The sequence below is a fragment of the Pleuronectes platessa genome, chromosome 12 (genome assembly GCF_947347685.1).
Source record: "Pleuronectes platessa chromosome 12, fPlePla1.1, whole genome shotgun sequence".
NCBI classification, from domain to species: Eukaryota; Metazoa; Chordata; class Actinopteri; order Pleuronectiformes; family Pleuronectidae; genus Pleuronectes; species Pleuronectes platessa.
The window spans coordinates 10978903-11004451 of NC_070637.1; the positions used below are offsets into that span (position 1 = coordinate 10978903).

The 25549-nt window shown below is 40.4% G+C and overlaps 1 protein-coding gene across 1 annotated transcript; it reads right to left on the minus strand.

Annotated features, from left to right (window-relative positions):
- Positions 1 to 135: 135 nt before the first annotated feature.
- Positions 136 to 25316, minus strand: tasp1 (taspase, threonine aspartase, 1). Its single transcript, XM_053435644.1, has 14 exons — positions 25138 to 25316; positions 23843 to 24046; positions 23326 to 23393; positions 22385 to 22453; positions 21865 to 21985; positions 21307 to 21391; positions 21153 to 21232; positions 20919 to 21037; positions 17797 to 17916; positions 17199 to 17277; positions 12667 to 12777; positions 10238 to 10345; positions 9207 to 9280; positions 136 to 2280 (listed from the first exon to the last, which is right to left on the minus strand). The coding sequence occupies exons 2-14, from the start codon at positions 23973 to 23975 to the stop codon at positions 2188 to 2190; spliced, it is 1260 nt and encodes a 419-aa protein (XP_053291619.1). The 5' UTR covers positions 23976 to 24046; positions 25138 to 25316; the 3' UTR covers positions 136 to 2187.
- Positions 25317 to 25549: the final 233 nt, after the last annotated feature.

The window sequence follows — 25549 nt, forward strand, 5'->3', positions numbered from 1 at the left end:
CACATCTTTGGCAGTATACAGTTCAGATTATGATCTTTATGCCGTCTGTTCAGGTTTACACTCACCACTCGCGTGTCAGCTGGAGGAATATGTCCCATGTAATAGACTTTAAGAGACTAAAGATAGACACAGAAATGTAGTAACATAAACTTTATTTACTTTTTGAACACTGTAGACAGAGGTGCACATTTGACCATTTCCATAGCTTATACTATTTTATATTAGTTGCATTTTCAAGTAAAGAATATTTGTTGAGACTGTATTTTATTTATGGGTGAAACAGCAAACCAGAGAAACTGATTAATCCCTACAGAAGAAATCAATTTAGGCCATTTCTCCTTTCAAGTACAATTCTCAACAGCACCATTTCATGGACTTGATACATAAATTAGATTAGCAAGAAAATAAGTGTCTCTGTCAGTGTGACTATACAAATATAAACTGTTATCTGATATAGCTGATGACTAACAGTCATGTCTGACGGTGGGGTCAAATGCTGCTACCTGAGCACTATACATGTGCACTACATATATATATATATATATATATATATATATATATATATATATATATATATATATATATATATATATATATATATATATATATATGTACTTTTCTCACACACATACAGTTTGTGTTCCACACAGTATATATACTACATATATATAGTGTATATATTCTGTACACACACAAACACATATATATACACACACACAAATGTATATATATATATATATACATTATTGTATGTACACACATCTACACAAAGATGTGTATATATACTGTATGTCTATGTATTTACACACAAACAGTATGCATACACACGGACACACAAACAACCACACAGATATGTGCATGTGTGTGATATATATATATATATATATCCAATAGCTTCCTGCTTCTTCATCTGCCTCAGTGGCGTGCTATAGAATCCACACATGCTATACTTATGCATTCACATTTTTAAAACAATCAAAGCAAAGCATTCAAAGGCTGAAAATGTTACAAAACTCATCATGACCTAAGATGCACATTATGTTACAGTATGGTGTAAAGCTGCAGGATTAATATCTTAATATCAATATATACCTACACGAGTACATGGAAGCTGGTCTGTACATGTTAACATTGTAAAAATGCTGTTATCGTCATTAACTGTTGCAGCTACAAATGCTCCATTCCTAACAATTGTTTTGAGTAGCAGGCTTTCCACAAGGTGCAATCAGACATATTTTTTTAACTATGAAAAGTATTTTGAGAACAAAATACAATCTTGCTTTTGAAAATAGTCAAATCTGCTCAGCGATACAAAATAAAACGTTCATCCACCCTGTTTTTCTAAATCCTCATAGCTTATATACAAAAGGAAGGACGATACTTTTAGTTGGAAAAGAGTAACAAAGAAAGACATGTACCATCAAGTCAAATCCAGGTGACACTGAAGTGCCTGGGAGTAAATTGGCATAGAGTACATGCTGGAGGCAGACAGTGGCAAACGGAAGTCACGTAAGTGCACTAAATAGAAGCTAAGCCCCCTCCGTCCTTTCTAGACACCTGTTAGAACTAGAGCCCGACCGATTGGTCGGTCAACAGATTTCATCAGCTGATATCGGCCAATCACAGATATACTCGCAGAAAGGGCATCTGATATGCCCTAATGTGAAAATGTATTTTTACAAAACAATATGCGGAAAAAGATGCTTTGGAACATTTTGAACACTTCTCATAATAACATTAAAGACGAGCATTGCTCGCTCGCTCGCTCTGTCTCTCTATCTCTCTCTGAGCATGTTGGTGAATGGTCAAAACAACCATAAAGTTTTTACCCTCCTCTGCATAGCATCTGTATCCCTTTCACTCTTCGCGCTGCTGGGACAAGCGTCCGTATGTCCAGCAAGGAACACACAATTGTCCTACTGAATGCTATACATAAAGTGTAGAGCATTTGTGGTTGTGTACAGAATATGAACTTTAGTGGATATATTGATATTAGAATTTTTTGCTCCCTAAAAAATCTGTAACCGTCTTAACATCCAGTATCGGTCATGCTCTAGTTATAAACAGCTAAGGCGGTGGGGGTGAGGGTGGTGTGTGCATGTGTGCGCGTTTTTGTGTGTGGCTGTGTGTGGGTGAAAGGGTATGTTTTGGAGTATTGCTGAAGAAGCCCAGGAGGGCGGATGTGGCTCACTCCACTACGCTCATCAGTCGGCACACACCTCCCTCAATGGCCAAGGACTGTCCGGGAACAGTCCCGGGTGGTAATCTGGATATGTGTGTCTGAAAAAGAAGCACACACACACACACAAAATGAGAAACACCTTCCTAAAAGCTTCATATACAGAGGCAAGTATACACAAGGAGAAGATAATGCAAACAGGATGGTGATCTGTTTTATCAAATTGTGTGAGGAGCTAAATAAAAAAAATTGGATATAGATGATAGTGTAATATTTAACTAATAATTAACTTCGTTATATGAAATAATTTACTGTATATGAAATATTCATCAGGTTTATCAGGTGAACATCGCAGCAGCTACCAGACAGGCTGGGGTTTCAGGCTAAACATTAGAATAGCAGTAGAATAGAAACACTAGAATAATACTATTTACATCAGTGTTGTTCGAGCTATGGCCAGTTGCATGCTTAACAATTCAGTGAGTCATGTTTATGCCGCAGGAAAAGTTGAATCACATTTAGACTTCCTGCTTGTGGAATCTCACTGCTCCAACATGGGGCCACAATGGGGCTCTGTTTGTTAGTGTGTGTTATAGATAACGTCAATCAAACTCAGCCTTACACTGCTACTGTATGTATAGATGAATGTGTCAAAAAGGCTGTATAACAATCTCACTTCTTACACAACGCTAACTTTTAGCACAAAGTACACAAAGTCTCATAAGAAACCTATGATCAGGTTCTGATCAGGCAGGTTGTTCCTCTTAATAATCCTTTGTCTAGTTTCAGTGCCCTACGGAGTCCCACCTCCAGGACCCCACTCCAATAATCCAGGAGCAACCCCACAACCACAATGAATATCTACGAACTTGTAAACAGAAACTGTACTCCTTGTGTTTAAGGATGAACCCTGGTGTTAAAACAATTGGAATCTCATTTAAATAACGTCACAGATGAGGGTGATAAGTACGATGTCTCCAGACAACAAGACCTTACATAGGGACTGCTTCTGTTGCGTCTTGAGCATGTTCTCCTGAAGTACCAAGATGCCATGTGAGTATTTATAGAGCGAGGGTGTAAGTGGAGAAAGGGAACACACTGCTAGTGTTTTGTGCTCAAGCAGAGACAGAGAGGAGTAAGATGAGGAGGGCGAGGGGCAAACACAGCTGTGAAGATGGGAGTGATACTTCCACTGGGGGATCAAAGGTGACTGACTCTCCCTGTGCCAATAATGGCTGTCATCCTCCTTCCTCTCTCCACTGAGGGTAACACAGACTCCAGCCTTGAGGGAAGAGTCCTTCCACTTATCCACCAGTCCACTGAATTGGCCTGACATCACTCCTTCACATGCAGGATCCTTCATCTCTACTGGACCTCTTTTTTTTTCTTGAGGAGGCCTGAGCTATGGCCCTTGGCAGCCCAAGGGCAACTGCTGTCACTACAATGGGACGACAGCCAGACAAGGCCATGCACACATGGCAACGCTCTCGGGGGCTATTATGCCTCCAGAACCCCTTTCTGTGTTCATCCTCTCCCCTTCATCTTCTGAAGATGAGGTTAAAGAGGGGCCTTGTTTAATCTGTTTTGAGTGAAGCTCCGAAGCTGGGTCATACTCGACTAATGGTGACATCCTAAATGTTTTCCTTTTGATGTCCGCGACTAAGAGCTATGCAATGTTCTTTCAAAATTCCGACCACACTGAATTCCCAGCTGAAAACACACCAATAGGCACAATTAGCGTCGAGCTGTATGACTTCATATATTTTGCAAGAAAACTGTGCCTGTTAGTGACACCTACGTGCCCTGTACCTCACCCCTATATGAAACCTTGCACCATATGTTCAGACCTTAATTTTTTTCTTCCGCTCCGACAGAATTGACAACACGAGCGAGTAAGCAGGAAGAGTTAAGGGCTTACTAAGCCAAACAAGGGAGTAATTACACCACCACGGTGCTAAGAGCAGTGCGTGCCTTTCACAAGCTGGGGTGCAGGTTCATAACTCCAGGTTACTGGGACACAGGAGTGACAAAGTGCTGTAGGCTCCGAAGTCACATGACCGATGTCCTAATGTTTCTGTGGCACCACACACTCTGGGCAGCATCAGACCCATGATGCTGGAGCTGAGCCCATGGGTATATAAGCTAAATAGGAAATCGTTCATACAGGTTTTTTGTGCATTTTATTTGATTCAAATTAAGAAAAAGCATATTGAAATCAATTCTGCTCAATGTGATAAGTAATAAAAAATATAATCCTTAGTTGTGCTCGTCCGAGTAAGTGAGCAAAGAGGATTATTACCATGCCATTACAATCAGTCTACCTATACTTGACAGTGATTGGTTTGTTGAGAGGCGTGCGTCTTACGACGTCATGACATCAATTAGGTTATTGTATTTGTAAATGTTTGGATTAAGTAAATAAAAGAGTAATCTTTTCGTTTGGATAGAGAAAATACATTTTTACTTCCATTGCCAATGTAATATCGTCATTATTATTATTATTACTAACGCATCACCAAGTAAAGTTCAAATGTGCCGTTCTGTTCTTGTCTTAAGCCACTTCTGCTCTTTTGCTTCTTCGCCTCAACCTCCTGCAATTGGTCCAAGTCCAAACTACCAATAAAGCGTTTTCACAATGTAAAAAAACAAACCATGGTTCAGTTTTTATCTGGAATAAGACCGCATCTTTTGGTCTCAATACATTTATATCCATGGTGCAGACCAATGGACCAAGGCACCTTTCACACCTAAGTTTGTCTAATTTTCTTGGTGGTTTGATGAACACCTCATTCACAAAGTGCTGCAGCGTTACATGTGTTACTTGCTTAATGAATCTTTGTTGTGGAACCCATGTTGACACAAGCAATTATGTAGTCAACGGAAAAAAGAGGGGAAATATAAAAAAGGAGAAATATATGGTAGCAGGGCTAGATAGACAGCAAAGAAAAGAAGACACTCAGACCTACAGTTGTCAGCTTGTTAACCCAGGGATTGAAGTGACCACATGACAGGAGTACAGCCGAGTCAAAACATAACGTGACAAACACAGTGCCATTGTATCTTCTGGAGAAAAACAACATTCTTTGGTGATATGAATGTGTTTAGGAGCTCGGGAAGCCACAGATTAACACCACAGTGTAGGCCAAAGAATAATTTTAGCTCCATGACTATGCTGCTGTTTTTCTGTTGTGGTTTCGACATTCTTCCTGTTAAAAAAAAACAAAAAAAACAGTCATTCGCTATTTATTCTCCACGCGAGATGGATAATAAAAACAAAATGTACAATAGTAAAAAGCATTTAGCGTGTAATAGACAAAGCAGACAATAACCAGGAGTTCTGAATTACATGCCGTTTGATTTTCTCTGGCCTCACCCGATTGGAGTGGCAAAAGCTTTGTAGTGGTAATGATGTCCAGGAGGAGGGGACTGAGCCGTGGTGGCAGTACTGAGTATCCTACACTTCTCTTTCATCCGTCCAATCATGACAAACAATAAAACAATAGTCTAGCTGTACCAGAGGTCACAGAAAACACAGCTGGATGTTCTGATGTCCTATTCAGTGCAGCCGCAGGTGAGCGTTTGAATTAAACCAGATGCTCTCCCTCTGCAGTGCTGCTATATTTCAGTCTGATGTCAAAATAATTAGGATACAGACTAAACCTTCCCCAGAAACAGCATCCTATTCAAAAGTAAGAAAAACCTGAGAGGAGCTGACTTCAATGTCTGAAAAATTTACCTGACGTCCCACACATTTCGGACTGACCTATAACAAGTGTCAGTGTTCTCCAGAACATATGAAATTGTCATTTATGAAACAATAAAAAACATACAAAGCTGAGAATTCAAATGTGGGAGAGAAGAAATGTCCTTCAATACAGGATCCAGTCGGACCTCTGTCCAAAATACTGCTGGTGTATATCGGCCGGTCTATGTTCTTATCACAGAAAAGCAGTGGAAGATGGACTTGACTGGCTGGTTAGAAACGCCCAGTGGGATGCTGATAGGAATTGGAAGAATGTCTGTGGAAGAGCAGCTGAGGCGGTGGATCCCTCTGCCTCTATATGACTAACAGTCTGAGCCACTTAATGCATAGAACATTTTTATATGTGCTTGAACATAGATGTATTATTCATGCAAAATAGAAGCGCAACAGAAACAATAGTCCTAGTTTTGTTTAAGAAGTATTTAAGACAACACAGTTAAGAAATTCTTATTTTCATTGCTGCTTTGAGGTTCCCATCTTGTTTTTGATCTTAAAAAAATACAGATGTTTCTCCTCTGGCTTCTCCACAGTAGAAGATAGGTTCATCATGCACAAGGTCCAAATCGGGGCCCAGCAGCGCAGCAGTGGAAACCTTGTTGTGCAGCCGGTCTGAAGACATGAAGGACAGAGCATCTAAGATTCTCTGGAATGCAAATGGTGAGAGGCACAGAGACGCACATGCATGCTTCGAAGACTCTGTCCCACAACAACCAGTCACTGCTCAGTCTCTGATGGAGCAGTGTGAAGTTTGGTGGAGCAGCTGTGGTCCTGGCTACACTCTTCAAAATCACTGGGCTACCATTGGCCCCCCTGGGAGGAAGTGATACCCCCTCCCGGGAGATACAGAAACCACAACTGACAGATGATATTCCTGGATCAGCACCCAATGGGCACATTCATTTTATAAAGAACACTCCAATGAACATCTTAATGAAGTGAAGCCGGGCGACAGTTTCACCAGAATAGATTTTTAAAAGGTGCTTACTTTGATGCTCTTTGTGTTTCCCAGACCCCACACTTGAAATTTGAAGCGATAGACTGCGAGTGCTATAGTTTGCTGTCCTGCTCCTGCCTAGTTCTTTGCACTATTTCTGTATTTGTCTGTGGACAATCCTCAGGGGTAATAGTGTGACTCTGATCGTTGAGGACATGGAACTGTTTACCATAACCGAAAAAATCATGCAGACTACGATCAGCTCGTTCAGCGTGGACGCCTGAGTGGTGATTGCAGTCCAATTTCACTACTATACAAGGTTACAATTCAATACACTATATGAAAAGAAGACAAGCGCTGAAAGGGATCTTTCGCAATGATTTATGGGATGCATAGTACCGTTACTTTTGAAATATTTATGTAGAATCTTGTACTTTTAGCAAATTTTCCTCCAAATCAAATGTTTTACGGTCATAATTCATCACGTTTGCTGTCGACCTGGTTCCAGGTTTTAAACTCTTTTCCTAAGGATTTTCTGAAACCTTAATGGAGAGAATAAATGGGAAATTTACCTCCCTAAGCAGAAGTGTTCTGAAAGTGGCCCCTGTTACGCTCTTCAGTACATAGATATAGTGTGTGTGTGTGTGTGTGTGTTTGTGAATGTGTGTGTGTGTGTTTCACAGTGTAAATCCTAATTGCAAAATCCACACTGCAGGTTTAGAAGTTATATAACAGCAGACACAATGTAGAGAAACTGACTTCCCAGGCTTCTGTCTATACCACCAGTAATATCACCTTTCACTAATGCCAGCTGAACCTTTGACTAATTATACAAAACCTTTGAAACAAAAGCAGTGTTTGGTGATTAAAAAGTGCTGTACACAGTTCACGGTGCTCTGCTTTACACTGGCACAGGCGTGAAAGGAGAGCTTGCACGCTCACATTCCACCACAAAGCCCCAATACACAGAGCACATCTGACAAATATGCAGATTGATACTGATATCCCCAGTGGTACATGACGTTCAGTAAACTTTAGGATACTTTAGGACCAGGTAGGGGCAAAGAGGTGGGGGGGTGACGAGAGAGATAGACCAAGAGACGGAGGGAAAGAATGAGTGAGGAGAACGGGGAGGCTGGACGGAGGGCAAAGGCTTTGAAATGTGAACCAGGCTTGAACAACAGTGCCCTCTCTTCATGCAGAGTGACAGCGATACATTAGCCAAACAAATCAGTCTGAGCAGTGACTCCACTTAGAGCCAGGAGACCAGAGCATTAAGCCCTGTTGCTTAAGAAGCCACACAGACCCCGACCAATCACACAATGTCTGTTGTTAAAGGTTTTCAGAAGAATTTCTGCTTCCTGCAGGAGGATGGCAAATCCAATCCCATAATTGAAAAGCCCAAAGTTACCAGCCGACTGCATTGCAAGCACAGGTGGTGCAGGGGACAAGTTCCTGCCAATGACCACAGGAGCCTTTAGTTTGTATGGTTGTGTCTTAGTGGGACACATCAACCTTCAGTGTTTGCAGGAGGGAAGGCAGAGATGGATTAAGTGCCTTCCAGTTCGGAATAAGGAGTGAGATCTGATGCAGATATAGTGTAAATCTCTGTGGGTAAAATCTAGTGCTATCAGGTGAAAAGCAGCAGGCACTTATCTGCTTTGATATCAATACTGCCACCAGGTCACCAGTGGAGTTGGCTGGGGTAGGGCCTGTATTTTAACAGGGCTTCCAAGTTACTGTTAAAGTGAGGGTTGGTAATCCTGGAAGAGCGAACAAAAGCAGGCTACACTTTGAAAATATGCCACTGAAAAATCCCATCGTCCCTCTCGTCCAAGCTACGCCCCCATTACACATGAACATGCAATGTCTGACAAATGCTAGAAGACAACTTTTCCTTGACTAACTTCTGACACATATACAGCATGTCTCTGCGGTTGTCACATTTATGGCAGTGTTTATAACAGTCCTGCGAGGGCCACACAAAGAGTTTATTTATTTATTTTTTCAGACGACTTTATTTATTGATAGCTAACGGGAGACGAAGAGGATTTCAACAGTTAAGAAAAGGTCTGCTCTAAAGCTTTAACTGAAAATCAAAACGGTGACAAAGATAGTGCTCAAAAGGAGAACATTCAAATTCAAACCACTGGCATAGATCAGTAAGGCATGAATATTAGACTGTACATCATATGATCTCTATAATCCATAAAGACTCTTGTGTTAATGTTTTGTTAATGCAGTAGGGATGGTTACGTTACTGTATAATGAAAATGTAATTGGAACTTCAAGCAAAAAATGTTGCTCTTCAAGCTAGTCGGGAATCTCACCTTAGCTTTGCCATCTTGGGCCGACATGTAGCCAACACACATGCTCTCTGTGGTGTGACTCCAGAGGAACTCCACTGTGGAAATATACAAATAAAAAGGTTCATTACAGAGTGAAGTTCAGCGTCTCGTAATCTGAAATCAATCGATTTTTCTTCTGCCAGAGGAAAAGGTTTGGCGGGTGACTCCATTTACTAAACTGCCGTAGACTTGGAGCTCTGACTTGCAGTTGAGACCACAGAGGAAGGTAGGACTTGTGAGTTGGATTAGAAACTCAAAAGGATGTGGTTGACAGAATGTTTATCCTTACAAATCAACACAGATCCCTCTGCAGGCCACAGTAATCTGAGGTTGTCCGCAGTCTGCTGAAACAGATTCAAACAGGACCCGTGCACCACAGAATAAGTGGGACTTTTGGAACATTTAAGTACTCGAGCTGACATAATGTATACAATATACAGCCCTTCACTTCACATTTGCCATCATGTTTCATTTGAAATTAGGATGTCATCTCCTCCGACACTGGAGAGACATCTTTTAAGTCAACCCCTTGTTTCCCTAAAACAGAGGGTTCGATACCTTGTACATCAGGTTTGAATTAACACAAAGGTCAAAAGAAAGATCCCACCAGCACTTCATAAGAGCTAAACTCAAGACAGAAGTCAAATTCCATGATGGCGGCTTTGGGAAGAGAAGGAGCATTCTCAGAAGCTCCAGGTAGAGAAACCAGATCCGCCACTACAATCAGCCAAGCTGGGCAGTGTTCAGACGGCCTCCGCTTGTCTGAAGATTAGTGGTTGATTCCATAGTGGGAGGTCTCTGTTTGAATCTGAGATGAAGGGTGTGAAACCAGAGACTGATTGTGCGAGTTAAAACGCAGACCACCCGCCAGGAAAGCCACAGCACATCCTCCCCCTCCTCCTGAATATCAGAGGAGGGATTTTTTTAAATATTAACAGAATTTTGTTTTGTTTTTGTGCCTACTATCAGCTGTAGCCTGGGTATGATGAAGCTTGAAACAATTAATGTCTTACCCAGTATACCCTGAATATTTTGAGATGGCTGGGTTTCGACACATCTGCAGCACCGCAGGACAATCACTCCGCCCAAAACACGGTCTTCACTGGCCAGAAAGGGGGAGCCTGGACGCACAAAGCCAACAACACTCATGAGACGACTATAAATAGCATGAATATGGTCAAAATGACAATCAAACATACCTCTTGGATACTTTTAATTCTACGATAACACATGACAAGAACAGCAAAGATGATCTATGAGGAAGAAAATCCTCCCATTCAAGCTGTTTGCCTTTTTGCCCAAGTTAAACAACTGAAAGCAATTATGTGTCCTGATGTATTTATTGTATTTAGCAGACTGTTGAATAGAAATATCAAATTCCATTTGTATGGGCATGTTTTAGGAAGAAATATGTCAATGACAGATGGTGTGAATCTGAACAATCCACATTGTAAGCATTCTTGGAAAAACAAACTTCACCTCAGAAGAGGCGAACTTGAATGAGGTGCTGTGTGTATGAAAACACTTGGATTGTCTAACTAGTGAGGGCAGTAAAACAACAGAGGGTTCGGGTTGGAAAAGAACAAACTAAAAACAGCTACGGCGTGTTATGAAATGTCTCCTCACGAAGACAAACACGACCAACTGATGAATATGTTTTTGCGTCTGCATGCCATTTGTCTCTTTGTTGTATTTCAAACAGATTTGGGTTCCATGTTGTAGAGGTAGCGTCACTTTATAAAGCCCTTTTTTTAGTTTTGACAGGAAAACATCCACACAAAACCCTGGTATTATTTTCAACACTTCATAACTAACATACAGACAACAAGCAGTTTATTAGGAACACCAGACCTCGAACTAATATTGGACAGAACCTCCATTTGCTCTAAAATGGAATGGATTCCACAAGATGACACAAATCCTACTTTAATGTATTTAATGTTGCCAATCTCCTCTGACTCTGGAGGCCAGTGTTGTTCACTGAACTCATCGTAATATTCCCAAATCTAGTTTGAGTCATTTGCTTTATCACATGGTGCCTTATCATACGGAATGTAACCTTTAGAAGATGCTAAACTGGGGCCATAGATTGAAGCACATGTGAACAGCAATACTAAAACAGGCTGTGACTGGTTGGTATTAAGGAATGGTTCATCAGACCAGTCGTCATTACTCCCAGTCATTACCTGTTGCATTTTGGTGACTTAGCTTCTGTACTTGTCTGACAAGAGTGAAACCAGACGTGGTCTTCTACTAAGTTGGACATGTGGTTTCTGAGATGCCTTATCTGAGAGGGGTTATCTGAGTTACTTTCTGTCAGCTCTGCCGCTAACTATATTCTTTTTTTCGGTTTTCAAAAATTGCTGAGATGATATTTTAAGGGGAGCAGTAACTGAAGCTTCTGACCTGTATCTGTATGATTTAATTAATTGCACTGATGCCACTTGACTGGCTGATTGGATAAATGCATGAATAATCAAGTGTTCGTAGTGAGGGCTTAGTGCAGTGGTAAACAGTTCAATTATTGTTTACCCATAACAAAGGAAGCATACATTAATGGGATTAAACTCTTTTGGAGTACACAGGGTGTATGTGAGAGAGTGTGTGTGGGTGTGGGTGTGTGTGTGTGTGTGTGTGTGTGTGTGTGTGTGTGTGTGTGTGTGTGTGTGTGTGTGTGTGTGTGTGTGTGTGTGTGTGTGTCTTGGAGTAGCCTACTGATGGTGTTTTCATTAAAATAAATTCCATTTAGAGAACCTGACTCAAATGTGTCTTGGAAGCAGAGTGAGAGGCCTCCACATCACAGACGCTGTCATCATTGCTTCTGCTACAGCAGAATTTATGGAGCTTTGTTTAACTTAATGTGCACCTTGAAAGGAAACAACAGAAGAATTAACTTCAAATTGACTTCATTCAGCCTGTCCATATGTCTTGGTGCTACAGATGTCCATGACAAAGCCAGACTGGGAATGACTTCTAAAGGAGGCCAGGAGAAGGCAGAAAAACCACCACATGTTTCCACATGTTTCTTCCTCCGCTGTCTTCTCTGAGCGATCCCAGTGTCCATTCACTGGCACAGCAAATATAGTTAACTAGACTTTCTGAAACTGACCACTTCTGAGAAAAAAAAAATTACATCTTCACATGAACTTTCAGCAAAACAAATATGTCTTCCAAAATGATCCGCGGCTGTCAGCTCTGATGTAAGGAACATTTAGAAGTTGCTGTTTAAACAGTGACGAAAATCCATAAATCAAAGGCCGTCTCATCTGATTCTATTATTTCCAATGTTTTCCAGTTGTTAGCCCATTCCTCATGTTTTCCACCATCTGCTTGTCTAGTTTTTACTCTCCCTGTGCGTAACTGTTCGTGCAAACATGTTCTTGACTGAAACATTCATGTGTGTCAGCAGTAGTATGAGTGAGGCTCCATGCAGGTGACTCACTGATGAACTTGTTTTGCATAGCATCCAGCAGTGCTTGGTGGGCATCCTCAGACTGCATGGCAGTGGAGCATTCCCGTGCCAGCATGGTGCGAATCAGATGCTCTCCGCAACCTGGCCAAAGACACACACACACAGCTGACCCTGTAACATTAACTTTGCAAAGTGACAAGATAAAGGTTGTTAGCGTGCATCTCTCAATCACAACTGCACCAGGTCTCCAGGGATTTACTTTGATAGAGTTGTAACACATGTACAAACCATTTAAGCTCAAGAATCTGAAGCACAATAAAAGAAAACTTTAAAAACTCACATCTTGATGTTTAAAAACTATTTTTAAGGGATCAGTGTTAACAAGCACCTCCAGATTATCATTTGAGGTTGATCTTATTAATAGCTTCCATGTTATTAAGTTACATAATGAAAATAATGAAAATTAAAGGATTTGATTTTTCAGCTCATAAGAAACATTTTGTGCTACTGCAGACATTTTTCACTTATTCTTTTCGGTGTAATTGAGATTTAATATTTCATTTAAAGTTGACAGGCCCCTGAACGCGGCCAAGTACAGCTGCTTTGCTCAAGGGCACACTGACAGTAATTGCTGAAGGAGGGTTTGAGTTTCTCTGCCCAGATTCCCAGCTGGTCTGGGAATTTGAAACAGCGACCATCCAGTATTAATTCCACTTCTGTACACTCTCACTGGCTCACAGCAGAGTGTGCATGCATACCTGCAACATGTATCACCATGACACATTTATGAATCGATTCTATGGTAATAGCCTTTAGTTGTACACCTTACCATAATGTTTATTTTTTAAAACAGGATCTTCTCTCCTATGCTTCAAAAACGTAATTCTCCAATTTCATTCAAATGCACTCAGAAAAGTACCAGCACACAAGTGCAAGGAGTGGAGAGAGCGATTTTATCAAAGCAGACCAGGAACCATAAAAACTTGGGCAGCTTTTAAAAATGTCTCACCTTGCCTCCTAAACCACTTTTAAGTCAAAACAAAACAGGTGTGCTTTTTTTGGATCTTAGATAACAAGCTGCTGTTTTTCCTCAAGGACTACATTTAAAACCATTGTTGCTAAGGACAAGAGAGGTATTGAATGAATGCTGCACGTTTGCAATTTGATCGTTCTGACATGTAAACTCAGTCCGAGCTTAAGAAATCTTGAGGTGAAAACAAATCACATCTGGCACAAGTTCCTGTGAAAGCCCATAAAGACTTAAGAATATAGCCTTGTTGTTTCTGTAAACACAAACGAAGGCCCCATAAAATATCAGGTAACTACAACAAAACTGAACGCAGGTCGGTAACTGTGGAGACCAGATGCCCGGAGCAATTTGAAGTTCTTTTTTTAATGAGCGCTGAATGTCGGATTGGTCAGGTACTGTGCCATTCTGTGCTGCGTTTGCCATAACATAATCTGCCTCCGGGGAACTGGACATTACGGCAGCATGAACACATTACAGCACAACGCCAAGACTGAAGCAGCAACGCAACGGTGGAGAAATGTAACAACACAACGGAGATATGATATGTGACAGCCAAAAACACCAAGAGAATGTCCAAGAGCTGTTCTCTCATGGCACCCACAGCAGAGAAAAGGCCAGATGAAGCAGTCAACACGTGTAAGACAAAGATCCACATGAATCGCGTATGACAGAAGAGACGAGAATGAGTGGTGAAGAAAGAAAGAGGGATATAGAGGGTGAGGATCCGACTCCTCATGTCACAATGAAAATTTATGTTTTTCTGCTTCTTTTGATGGGGATGGCTTTCATGTTAGGAAATTAAAAACAGGTGTTGTACTGGAACACACATTATGCTTCCTATAAGGAAAGCAACATCAAAGGTAAAGCCGCAATATAGAAAGACAGGATGAGGTGAAAGTACAAACAGAGCGAACACATACACTTCAGCGACTGGAGTAATTGATGAACATTTTGTTCTTGTACTGCCTGTTTAATGAAATGAATAAACAATAGATCAAATGGGAGCAGGACAGACTACTTATCACCTTTAAGCTGTGGACTATACCATTAATACCAAACTGGCATCTTGTGTGGTCATAGATATAAATGTACAGAATTAAAGTCAGAACTTAAAACACTTTTTACGTCTGAGGATGTGTCAAACAAAGCAGCTACAGTAAAGTGATGGAGACCATCTGGATGTAAAGAATATTTAAAAGTGATTTGTGACTCTTTGTTTCAATGAAATGTGCCACAGAAAATAAATATATTTAGGCTAATACTGGTCGTTCTAACTAACAAATACTGCACTGGTCATTTCAGGAAAGCAGAGAATATTTAAAGTAAAATAATAGGTCTGATATGACTCTTCTTCTTCGTACACGAGCCTACATTTCTAAATGAAGCTTTTTTTAGACAAGAACTCGTGAGATGTCTAGAAATTGGATCTGAACATCTTCCAGGGTTTGCTTTTTACATATGAAGCTAACTAGGAAGGAGAGTTTCTGGGTCAGACACGTTCACGACAAGATAATGTTCACGTGAGGGAGGGCAGCTGCGTTGAGAATGCAGGCTGAGGATGATATATACATTCTGCAGCAGAAATCATGTGTTTTTGTTTACAGCAACACTGGCATCGGCTAGAATCATCAAAAGCTCTTAACTCTTTCGACGTCTTCGTCTGCGTCTACCACATGGAGATATCTTGCGTGCACTGCATGTTGAAAACGTCATCAGCAGGCCCACTTGCTCACATTGAATGTGTCAGAAATGCTCCTGCTGTATTCTCACATGGGATCACTCTGATATTTTCCGGACATTTCAACCCACTCGAACATTGGCATTCTTACTTAGAGCTACTCTGGGATACTTCAGGAAAATGTCTGGATTTCAATGAATATCCTATCATAGAAAAAGGGCTGCCTTACACTGCAATATTCTGACTTTGTTCCTGGACCGAGTCAAACTTCAGCCTGTCTGATCAAATCAGCTCATCTACACTGAGACACATTAGGCTTCAGATCCACTTCAAAGGGTTTTTAATTTCCCCCAGAAGCTACGTCGCAGATGTCCTCACATCTGAAGGACGTGGGCTGAAATACTATAGCCTCTCTACCTCACTTACAAAACAATGCAGCTTACAACCAGCGATGTCGCTCTCAGCTGAAGGAGACATGCACTTTCATTTTTGGAAACACTAGGGCATAGTTGTTTGCATTGCACAAATATGTTCAAAAAAAGAACACAACCTGAAGACTAAGGATTGTAAATCACTCAGAGGCCTAATTTCACAATTATCCCTTAGGGCTTACTAGTCGTATTTATTTCATTCTCATCGAACATTTTTTCTTACTTCCAAAGATGGTACTTAAACTCAGTTATGTCTTACTACAGGTTTTGAGAATTTAAGTGTGACATCCGATTACGATGACTGAAATTCAATGGATGAAACAAAAATCGCTTTTTCTCCTTTCAAGGGAAAACAATCTCTGGATAGCACAAAGACCAAGACCCTTCCCAGTTGAATATTTGGACATCAAACACCATCCACAATGAGCTCTTATTTCCTCATTCAACCTTAAACCTTGATGACCGCTCCCAGTCACAATGGAAACGCAGCCAGATTGCCAGTTGGAGTAGTTCCTGTCGACCTCTGCATGAGGACAAACAATAGCGGCCACCTACTTCCTACCACTCCTCCTCCTGACGCTGCAGACACAGCAGAAAGAAAGAAAGGGAGGACAAGCCGGGTGTGACAGGTGAAAGCTATAAATCACCACCATGGCACAATATGTGTGGGGTGGGAGGTGGTGGTGGGGCGAGGGGCTGAAACAGGAGGCACGGCTGATGATCTGAGATATTTACAAACTATATTTATGTCATACACAGTTTGATATAACAGTTGTTACAGAAATCAGTAAAGAAATGTATGTTGAGTGTAGACCGAAGTAGAGTGAGAGAACTCCATGAATTCAACTCAAATTTAGAAGCTTAGTGAAAACTGTCTTTTTAAGTTATAAATTGATTTTCAGCCACAAGCTTTATTTGTAGGACATCTTAAAACATAAGGAATACAACCTTTTTTTAAACTGATGATGGCCTGACGATAAGAGGATAATATTGCAGATTTTTAACCATAAACATTAAGCACATATTGTGAGCCGATGTGAATTTGGTGACTCAGAGGGGAAGATTTAGCATGACTTACTAATCCCAGCAAAATGATGCTGCGAAACTCGATGACTGCACTTAAAGAACAGAATATACCATCCTTCTCCTGCACTCCGGGCAGTTCTCCTTCAGTCATATTCACAGCAGGTGTCCCATGTCAAATGTCATTGCAAATCCAAAGAGCTTTGCAATGCACCTGGCATGCAGCTGATGAACAAAGAAGCGGCAAACAATGACTGAATCATCTGAGGAAATGACTGATGAGGCTTTCTGAAGCTTGACTCACTGAGGCTAAATCTGGCGTTCACATCAAATATTAGTATTTGTATGTATATTATATATTAGTATAATAGTATGCTGTAGAGAGCGCGTGGTGGTATACCTGAGGTACTCACTGCCGTGGAGTAAGGGTTCATATTACAGGCATTTTCAGCCCAGCAGCCACATCCATAGTGGGCAGCCTGAGGGAAAAAAAAGAAATAGAGGATGTTTCAGATGAAATAGTTATACAGTTGTTGTAATTGTATCTTAAATAATAATTTGGAGTACGGTACAATCATATCTGAATAAGAAAAAACTAAAAAGCTATGCTAAGAGCTAGGGATGTTCCAGAGGACATTCCAACACTAGAACCAACAGCCATTCTAGCTGCTCTAATGCTCTGAGCCCCAGGTTTTTTAAACATTAAAAGTGATCAAATCCTCAGGTTCTTTCTTTCTTTTCAGCCCCAATTGTTAAGTGTTTTCTTTTTGTTGTTGAGCTGTTGTTATTTCAACCTCATAACTCCCTACAGCTGCTTCAAAGTCAAAGACTTCCATCAGACAAATGAATGGGGTCTGAACGGGATCACACATTTGAACTGTGCTTGGGACACCCATCATGGCTCCAGCTGTCTCTAACTCAAGTTACATAAAAAAAATACTTTAAGTTGTGGATAAAAAAGATATACAGAGAAAAACAGAAGAAGAGTGCCCGACTACCTGGCCGACCCTGCCAGGGTGTTTCATCGCCAGGCCTCCACTGGACACTGCTGCAGCTACATTCCCTTCCAGGTCGACCACAACAGCTCCCACAGTGTCGAGACACCCAGAACCATTCTCCTACATCACATGGAGTAGAGGAGTCACATCAACAGAAAAACACAAATGTATATTTAGAATATATACAAATATAACTGCGTTTTCAAATGAAACATATTCTCGAGTGAGAATTTAGGCAAAAAATAAGATGATAAATCCAAACATTCACATGACTTGACTGAGGAGATTCCAAAAATTCCCAAAGGTATGTATGCAATGAATTTATAAAGCGTGCTAACATATTTCATGAAAAAAGTGATTTTGTGATTTCTATCGGCTTCTTCCCTGATTGAGGTTTGTTTTAATAAGTGGCCTGTAACCATCTGTTAATCAGAGAACATGATAAATTCAGTCCTGCAGCATAAATATGCAAAATGACATTATGATAGATGATCAGAGCTCCACTCCTACCAGAAACTGAACTTCATAGAACCCTGAAATAAAAAGGCAGAGTGAAAAAAAGGAAATAGCTTTTCTCATCTGTCTTATGTTCTCCTAAATCAGCGCTGTCTCCAGCAGTTTGAGGCCAAAATAACCAGAGCCAACAAGTTCCAAATCCGACTAAGACCATCATGTCACTGCTTATCAGTGTCCTTAAATGGAAAACCCACAACAGATAATGTCTGCAAAACTTAGAGGAAATCTTTTGAATGATAATTATATCCTCTAGGTTTTCCTAAACAAATGTCAAACGATCGTGAGACAGGTGCCTTTGCAGCACTGGAAAAATGATTAAAGAAAAGGCATAAGAACAACAATGTATGAAAATCAAACCATTTCTGCAATGAGGTTTATTTTCAACCTAAATGTCTTCAATGGCCATTTGTGATACAAAAATTGATGACGTTTGTTATGTTTTTGTTTTGTGTGTCTGTCAGTTAGCATGTTTATGCAAAAACTACGAGATTGAGTCCATGAAACCTGGTCGAAGGATGCGGTATGGATCCGGAGAGAACCCATTACATTTTGGTGCGGATCCAATTAAATCTGTGAATCCAGTAATTATGTTCACTTTCTCGTTACCTTTACCACAGAGTTCATTAATTCTATGGCGGTAGTGGGGGAAGGTCGTTTTAACACCCGACAAAGTGACAGGTACACAAAACCTGAAAGACAAGGTCTCGCCTGAGAGAGTGGAGAGTGCCACTTGTTGGTCTGTGCACAACTGCTGCAGAAACTATGAGGTCTACTTGCGTGGAAGTTCAAAACTTTATGGCTGATAAGGCAGCCGAGCACGCAGTAAACAGCCCAGCCCCAAGCTATACGATGCAGAACAGTCTAGTTTCCTTTTAATTGACTTAATATGTAAATGTCAGAGTAAAAATGATGCCAAGGTCCTGCAACATATAAAAGTCTGAACATGACATGCATGTGAACCGTCAAAGTCTGAATATCAATTATGTTCAAGTCCTTGGTAGATTAACTGCATGAATAGCCACATTTTAATCATATCAATGAAAGGGTCAAGCAGTAAACATGTAAGAGACAGATGAGAACAGAGGGCGAGTCAAACCTTCAACTCTCATGAGGTAAACTCGCAGAAATCCATCATTTATCACTCGAACATGCGTGAGTCAACAAACAGTCCGTGTAGTTGTTTCTTTTGATGGATGAACCGTTAATACTAGTGAGGACTGATGTGACTCAACTAAATAAATAATAATGCTGATGAGAGCCAGCACCACTTAAGCATTACAGGCTGTGACCGTTTACACGTTTTACTCAATTTAACACATCTCACATCTGAACCAAGATAAACTCTCCCACCCTCCTCTGGGCTGCTGCCACTGCCGGTGACCGTGGAGCAGAGTGTGAGTCGGCTCTCGGCTGCTTTCAGCTCGGCTCAGCGTCAGGCCTCTCGCTCTCCAGCTGTGCTGCTCAGGGCACTGAAACTTTGCCCTTCCTCTTGTCAACACTTTAATCGTTTCTTGGAACCGTCTGTGCAAACTGGTAAAGCCCTTTTCTTTGATGACCCTGTGAGAATGTGAGATCATAAACTGTCAGAACGTATCTTGACTTCTTGCTCATGGAAGATGATCTAGTTCTTTTCTTGTGTAGAATACCATATTCTACTTGATGTTGCATGCCTTGTTTTAAATTCAGCTTAATCACTTATATACATTTCCTCCTGGAGAAGAAACAGATCTTTTTTAGATTAGCCAAGTAGACGGCAAGCTTGATAAAACTGATGAGCACGTCAATTTCAGCACCAATAAGAGACTGATACTAAGTACCAAATACTAAGCACAAGAGGCTAATGTGCCTCTTGTGCTTAGTATTTGTACTATTTTCCCTTCTTATCGTTAAAGGAGTTAAAGATACGATAAGTAAAAAAATTATATACAGTACCAGTCAAATGTTTGGACACACCTTCTCATTCAATGTTTTTTCTTTATTTTTCTTTCTTTCTAAATTGCAGATTAATATTGAAGACATCCAAACTATGAAGGAACACATATGGAATTATGTGGTAAACAAAAAAATGCTCAACAAACCAGAACATGTTTTATATTTAAGATTCTTCAAAGTAGCCACCATTGCTTTGGTGATAGCTTTGAACACTCTTGGCCTTCTTTCAATCAGCTTCATGAGGCATTCAATCATGAGGGTCCAAACCCAGAACAACAAGAATCAAGAAAGTACAATTTCTTCAAAAAAGCAAAACTATAAAGTGCTATAAGTAAGTGCCATTTAAGTGCTAGTTAGTTTAAAAATGTTATTCAAGGTATAGAGGTGTGCTTTTAGTTTGCGGCGGAAGATGTGTAAGCTTTCTGCAGTCCGGATGTCCATGGGGAGCTCATTCCACCATTTAGGAGCCAGAACAGCAAACAGAGTGTTTAGAGTGATTTGATCAACATTTCACTTTATGCTGATGCCTCCAGTCACATGTTCAGATTTCAACCAGTTACAGCTCATGTACAGCAAAGCCTGATTTTCACTGTGAGAAACATGACTATAAAATCCACAGGAAGGGGTGGGTCCACTCGGACTGATGCAAGTTTAAAATAGGATTTCTTACTCACCACAGAACTCGTGTTTTCACTTGATTGTCTTCGTTTCTTTTTCTGATTCTCTCCTGTGTCCATTTTCTCTGCCAGCTCCATCTTCCGCTTGTTCCTCTTGTACGCAGACAAACTGAACTCTGTGTGAAGTTAAAGTTTATTTTTAAGCCCAGAGTTCTGCTTCAGTTTCACAGCTACAGTTAATGCATTGCTTTTAGATGAAGAGCATTTGTGAACCACTGTAACAGTACTCACTGGTGGCCATTTTCTCTGAGGGCCATGGTGGTATTCCATGGCTGACGGCCCAGTCGTGTGCGCCTCGCCCCACTAAAAAGCTAACAGGAGAAAAAAATTAACAAGCCGGAATAGTGACTTTAATACGGCATTAATTAATAACCATGATAATCACCAGGGTGGTATTCTGCCGGCTGAGAGTTTCCCTTTCTGTGCTTCAGTCATTAGACGGTTTGCAACCAAGACTGGGTTCTTAATACCTGAAGGAAAAGACAGAAGTATCACAGAGGTGGTACTTGATTCCACAGGGATGCAGGTAAAGAAATCAAGATATACAACTCATGGTTACATTTTGCAAAAACAGAAATACTAACATATTATTATAATTCACTTAAAGTAGGAAAATTGGAGTCACCAGCTTTGTCCCTCTGTTTTTTTGTTATATACTTCAGGTTAACTGAATATGATTTTTTTCTATGAGGATTTAGTTTGTATTGCCTGGGCGCACAGTGTTAAACATTTCCCCATAATGCCAGTGTTACACAAGCACACCTGAATGCTACGTGGCTATTCAAATATAAATGATGTGTGATATGTACATATTAATAGTATATCATTGGTTGTCACCCATTGTTCAGATTCATAAAGTCAGTACCCTCGATCAAATCTCATATGACGCTTGGCTTGTTATTATTACTTCCATGTGACTAAACTTCACTTCAATGTCACTCACCGCTAATAGCACCAACAGCTCCATAATGTAGCGACTTCCCATCCATGATACTTGCATCACATTCAATTTCCCCTGACAAGTTCAGGTTGGAGCCCATGCCCGCGTTTGTAAAAGGAGAATCCTAATATAAAAACACACAGAGTCTCAAATTAAAAACTGTCATTGTTAATAGAAGAATAGAAGGAAAGGCATTCATTCTTTTCATGTAGTTTAACAAAGACAATTTTTTTGGTCCTGAATGACGTTTTTACAGACAATACAGAGTCGGTGCAGACATCGAACAACAACACAACACATGGTTATTTTATTATTATTAGAATACTGCGATTATAGCTACAGAGAGTTAATCAGAGTTATCTTTCTTTTTTTCCATTTCAACCCTACCCTGAGGAATTGTGGAATCCTGAAATTGTGCATCTGGTCTATTCTAGGCCTACAATAATGGTTTAACATGGTGGACATGTATTGTTAATCAATTGATTATTCTTATATAATTCAACCTGGATCACAATCAGCTCACCTCAAGTTCAACCAGCGCTGCAGCCACTGCTTCCACTGCAAGAGCCCCGGCTTTGAGCTGGTCCACAGCCTATAAGGGACAGACAGAGACACAACAGCTGTGATTTGTACAACACTTCATTTCATACCTTCTTCAAAGTCAGATAAGTAACACTAGGATGTGATATGGTGAGAAATAAATAATTTAACTTTTTCTTTAGCACTTGTTTTAATATACCCCCCAAATAATCACACCACAGTGCATATACTGGAATAGCTATATATTCTGACCCTAACTGACGTAACAAATAATTTGGATTTAAGCCTCAATAAATGTTTAAGCTGGTAAATTAAACTATTGTTAAGTGCAGGTGATGACAACACCAAGAGGTTGTTTTGCAGCTGTAAGGGTGTAAGGAACTGGAAACAATGGAGGGAACAATGAATGAAAGTGAATATGAGAAGTTCTAGAGAAGAATCTGTCCGAGTGCCATGAACAAAAACTCCCTTTTCCAAGTCCAAATGATCTTCACAGACCCAAATGAAAACTTGAATTACATCAAAACTACAACATGAGTAAAGTTGTATTCCATATTTACCTCATAAAGGAAAATACTCCTGTTAGATACATGGGTCTCAGCAGAATTATTTAGAATTGAGATGTTATTATTACCAGCACATCTTGAATATTTTAAACAAAATTTTCATTTCAATATAATGGTAAAGCAACAATATTCAATTATTCAAGGAAAGCTCTGAAATGCTACTTTAATTTCTGACTTGTGTCATTGTTCACAGATCAATTGCTGTGAAATTAATACGGTGAAGAGACAAAATATCATCACTGAATCAATAAATCCCATTGAGAGTGAGACAGAGTGAGACAGAAGCAAAACAAGGTTGTGTTCCTTGCTTGAAGACAGACACACGTTACGATGGTAAGGTCGTATAAATTGAACTTACTCGCTGGCATGCTCTTTTGCACACATGCTTGTACTCCTTGGCCTTGGATTCAGAGTGGTATCCTGCTCCTGAAATCAGATGGGGGGGGGGGGGGATTACAATTCATTAAAGGGATGCACTATTTCCAATCTGACATACCGTACAACAATAAAGTATGCTTACATATTACCAAAGGATGCTGAGAATATCTCTTAATTACTCCCATCAAGGAGGTTACATTTAATGTGTTTGCCTCTATGAAACCACGGTGGAAGGATGAAGTAGAGATCAGGGAAGAATCCATTAAAATTTTGCCCAGATCCAGATCAGGGGTCAGATGCAGAAATTTCTTTCACTTTAACATTTAGAGACCAGGTGTTTTTCAAGATTTACCCAGAGAATAATTGATGGAAAAAGTCGGGCACATTTGTGGAACTGATATATATGAGTGTGTGATATTGGGTGCAGCTTAAAGGGTTGTTGGGCCTTGACGGAGGCTGCCATTCTAATTCTACTAGTGAACAGTGTGCACACTTACCTGCATGCACTAAAACAAATCCACCAACACCTTTTGGCTTTGGATCGTTGCTCGGTTCCTGCTTCTTGGACAATGCCTTGGCCAGGGGAGAGGAGGGTTGCTGCTCTTCAGCACAATTCAATAGACTTTCCATAACCCCTGCATAACTCGCAAGCCTATCATGGCCTATCAGACATTGGAGTCAGCGGCATTTACATGGCACACCTGTGACAGAAGAGAGAACAGAGACAACAATTCTCAGCGATTATATAGGACATGAACATTTAACATCCATGGTGTTGAGTTCACTTAACACCAGCACACTGTCGGTGCAAACTTCCTGTCGATTCAGATTGGATCAAGGGACCTGATTGAATCCAGGGACCCAAAGCAAACTTTAGGTATTGTTGGTTTTTATTCATTTAGATATTATTTGTTTTCAAGTATTGATTTTTAAGGCTCAGGAGTCAATACATAAAATAATGCCCCCCCACACACACCACACAATCAGGCATGCATTTGAATTAATCTGCACAAATATTGATTTTGTATTGACACTAGCATTGCTGGTTTCTTTATTGGGCTATATATGTTATTGTTAATTAGCTGACTCCCATACTATGTTCTGACAATAGTTATGTAGAGGGTTCAAACTACGCCCCTCTATGTTTTCAGCTTCCCCCTGCACTGTGTTTTTTATTTTTGTGGTTTCGTGCTAAATTATTCTGATCCACTCCAAAAAAAAATCTTAACCCAATAGGTACTACTTTAGGAAAAATAAACTGAAGGTTTTGGAACACCCCTGAACCTCATTAGAAATATGTGGGTAGACCTTTAACATGCGGTTTGTGCAGGATCACCTGAAATGCTCTGAGCACTTGAAGTGATCTGCAGTGGAGTGACTGATAATGAAACACAGCATCTCTCCTACAGAACCCACAGGGATACCTGCCATAGTTACAGGCCTCATTAACTTGCAAACGACATTTCATTTAGTTAAAGTACTAACTGACAAGTGCAAAAACTATACATCTAAGTCTAACTCGTAGCTAGTGTCACAAATCTATAGTCCTGATGCACAACTCTACAATTCAAAGCTTGTCCCGAACATTAAGAACTCACTCATCCCGTCAACGGTCCAAACAGTACCTTGTAATGTAGCGCTACGCGAGTTATTTTAAACTTTATTCACCAGGCCCCATTCTAAGTTTAATGGCTAGATAATAGCAGCACAATAAAGACGACTTAAAGTCAAGCTAGCAGTCGTTAGCATGTTAGCTAACATCTCGCTAACCATCCAAACGAGCTGCTCTTACAGTTTCCCCTCGTCTCCTCTCTGTGACACAGCTTCCTGCTGAGCACGACGTGCCCTCAAGTGTATCTGAAACACACACGAGGCTGCCGGACGCACAAATGTTCTCCGTGACAAACTTTGCTGTCACACACTCTCACTGCTCGGCGCTATCCGGAGCTGCTAGCTGCAGCGAAGCGAAAGTACTTCCTGGTTCAGATACACGTTGCTAAGGAAGTGCGCTCGGTGCAAACACTGGTCCACGTGGGTGAGGCTGCACAAAATAAAACCGAGGGAAATAAAGCAGAATATGCTCTTTTCATTATTATTTTTTTTTTGCTGTTATGCATGCACACACAAAAAAAACTGGATAGATGATATATAATGTCAAACTATTTTTATTATTATTATTATATGTATTGTTATTATTGTTATTC

Excerpts from the sequence above, each read along its gene's own strand:
- tasp1 (XM_053435644.1), bottom strand. The coding sequence starts at position 23,975 with ATGGAAAGTCTATTGAATTGTGCTGAAGAGCAGCAACCCTCCTCTCCC. Across the intron at positions 23,394-23,842 it reads ATTTGTTTTAGTGCATGCAG|GAGCAGGATACCACTCTGAA; the intron begins GTAAGTGTGCAC and ends ATCTGATTTCAG. Across the intron at positions 21,986-22,384 it reads CAGCGCTGGTTGAACTTGAG|GATTCTCCTTTTACAAACGC; the intron begins GTGAGCTGATTG and ends TTTTTATATTAG.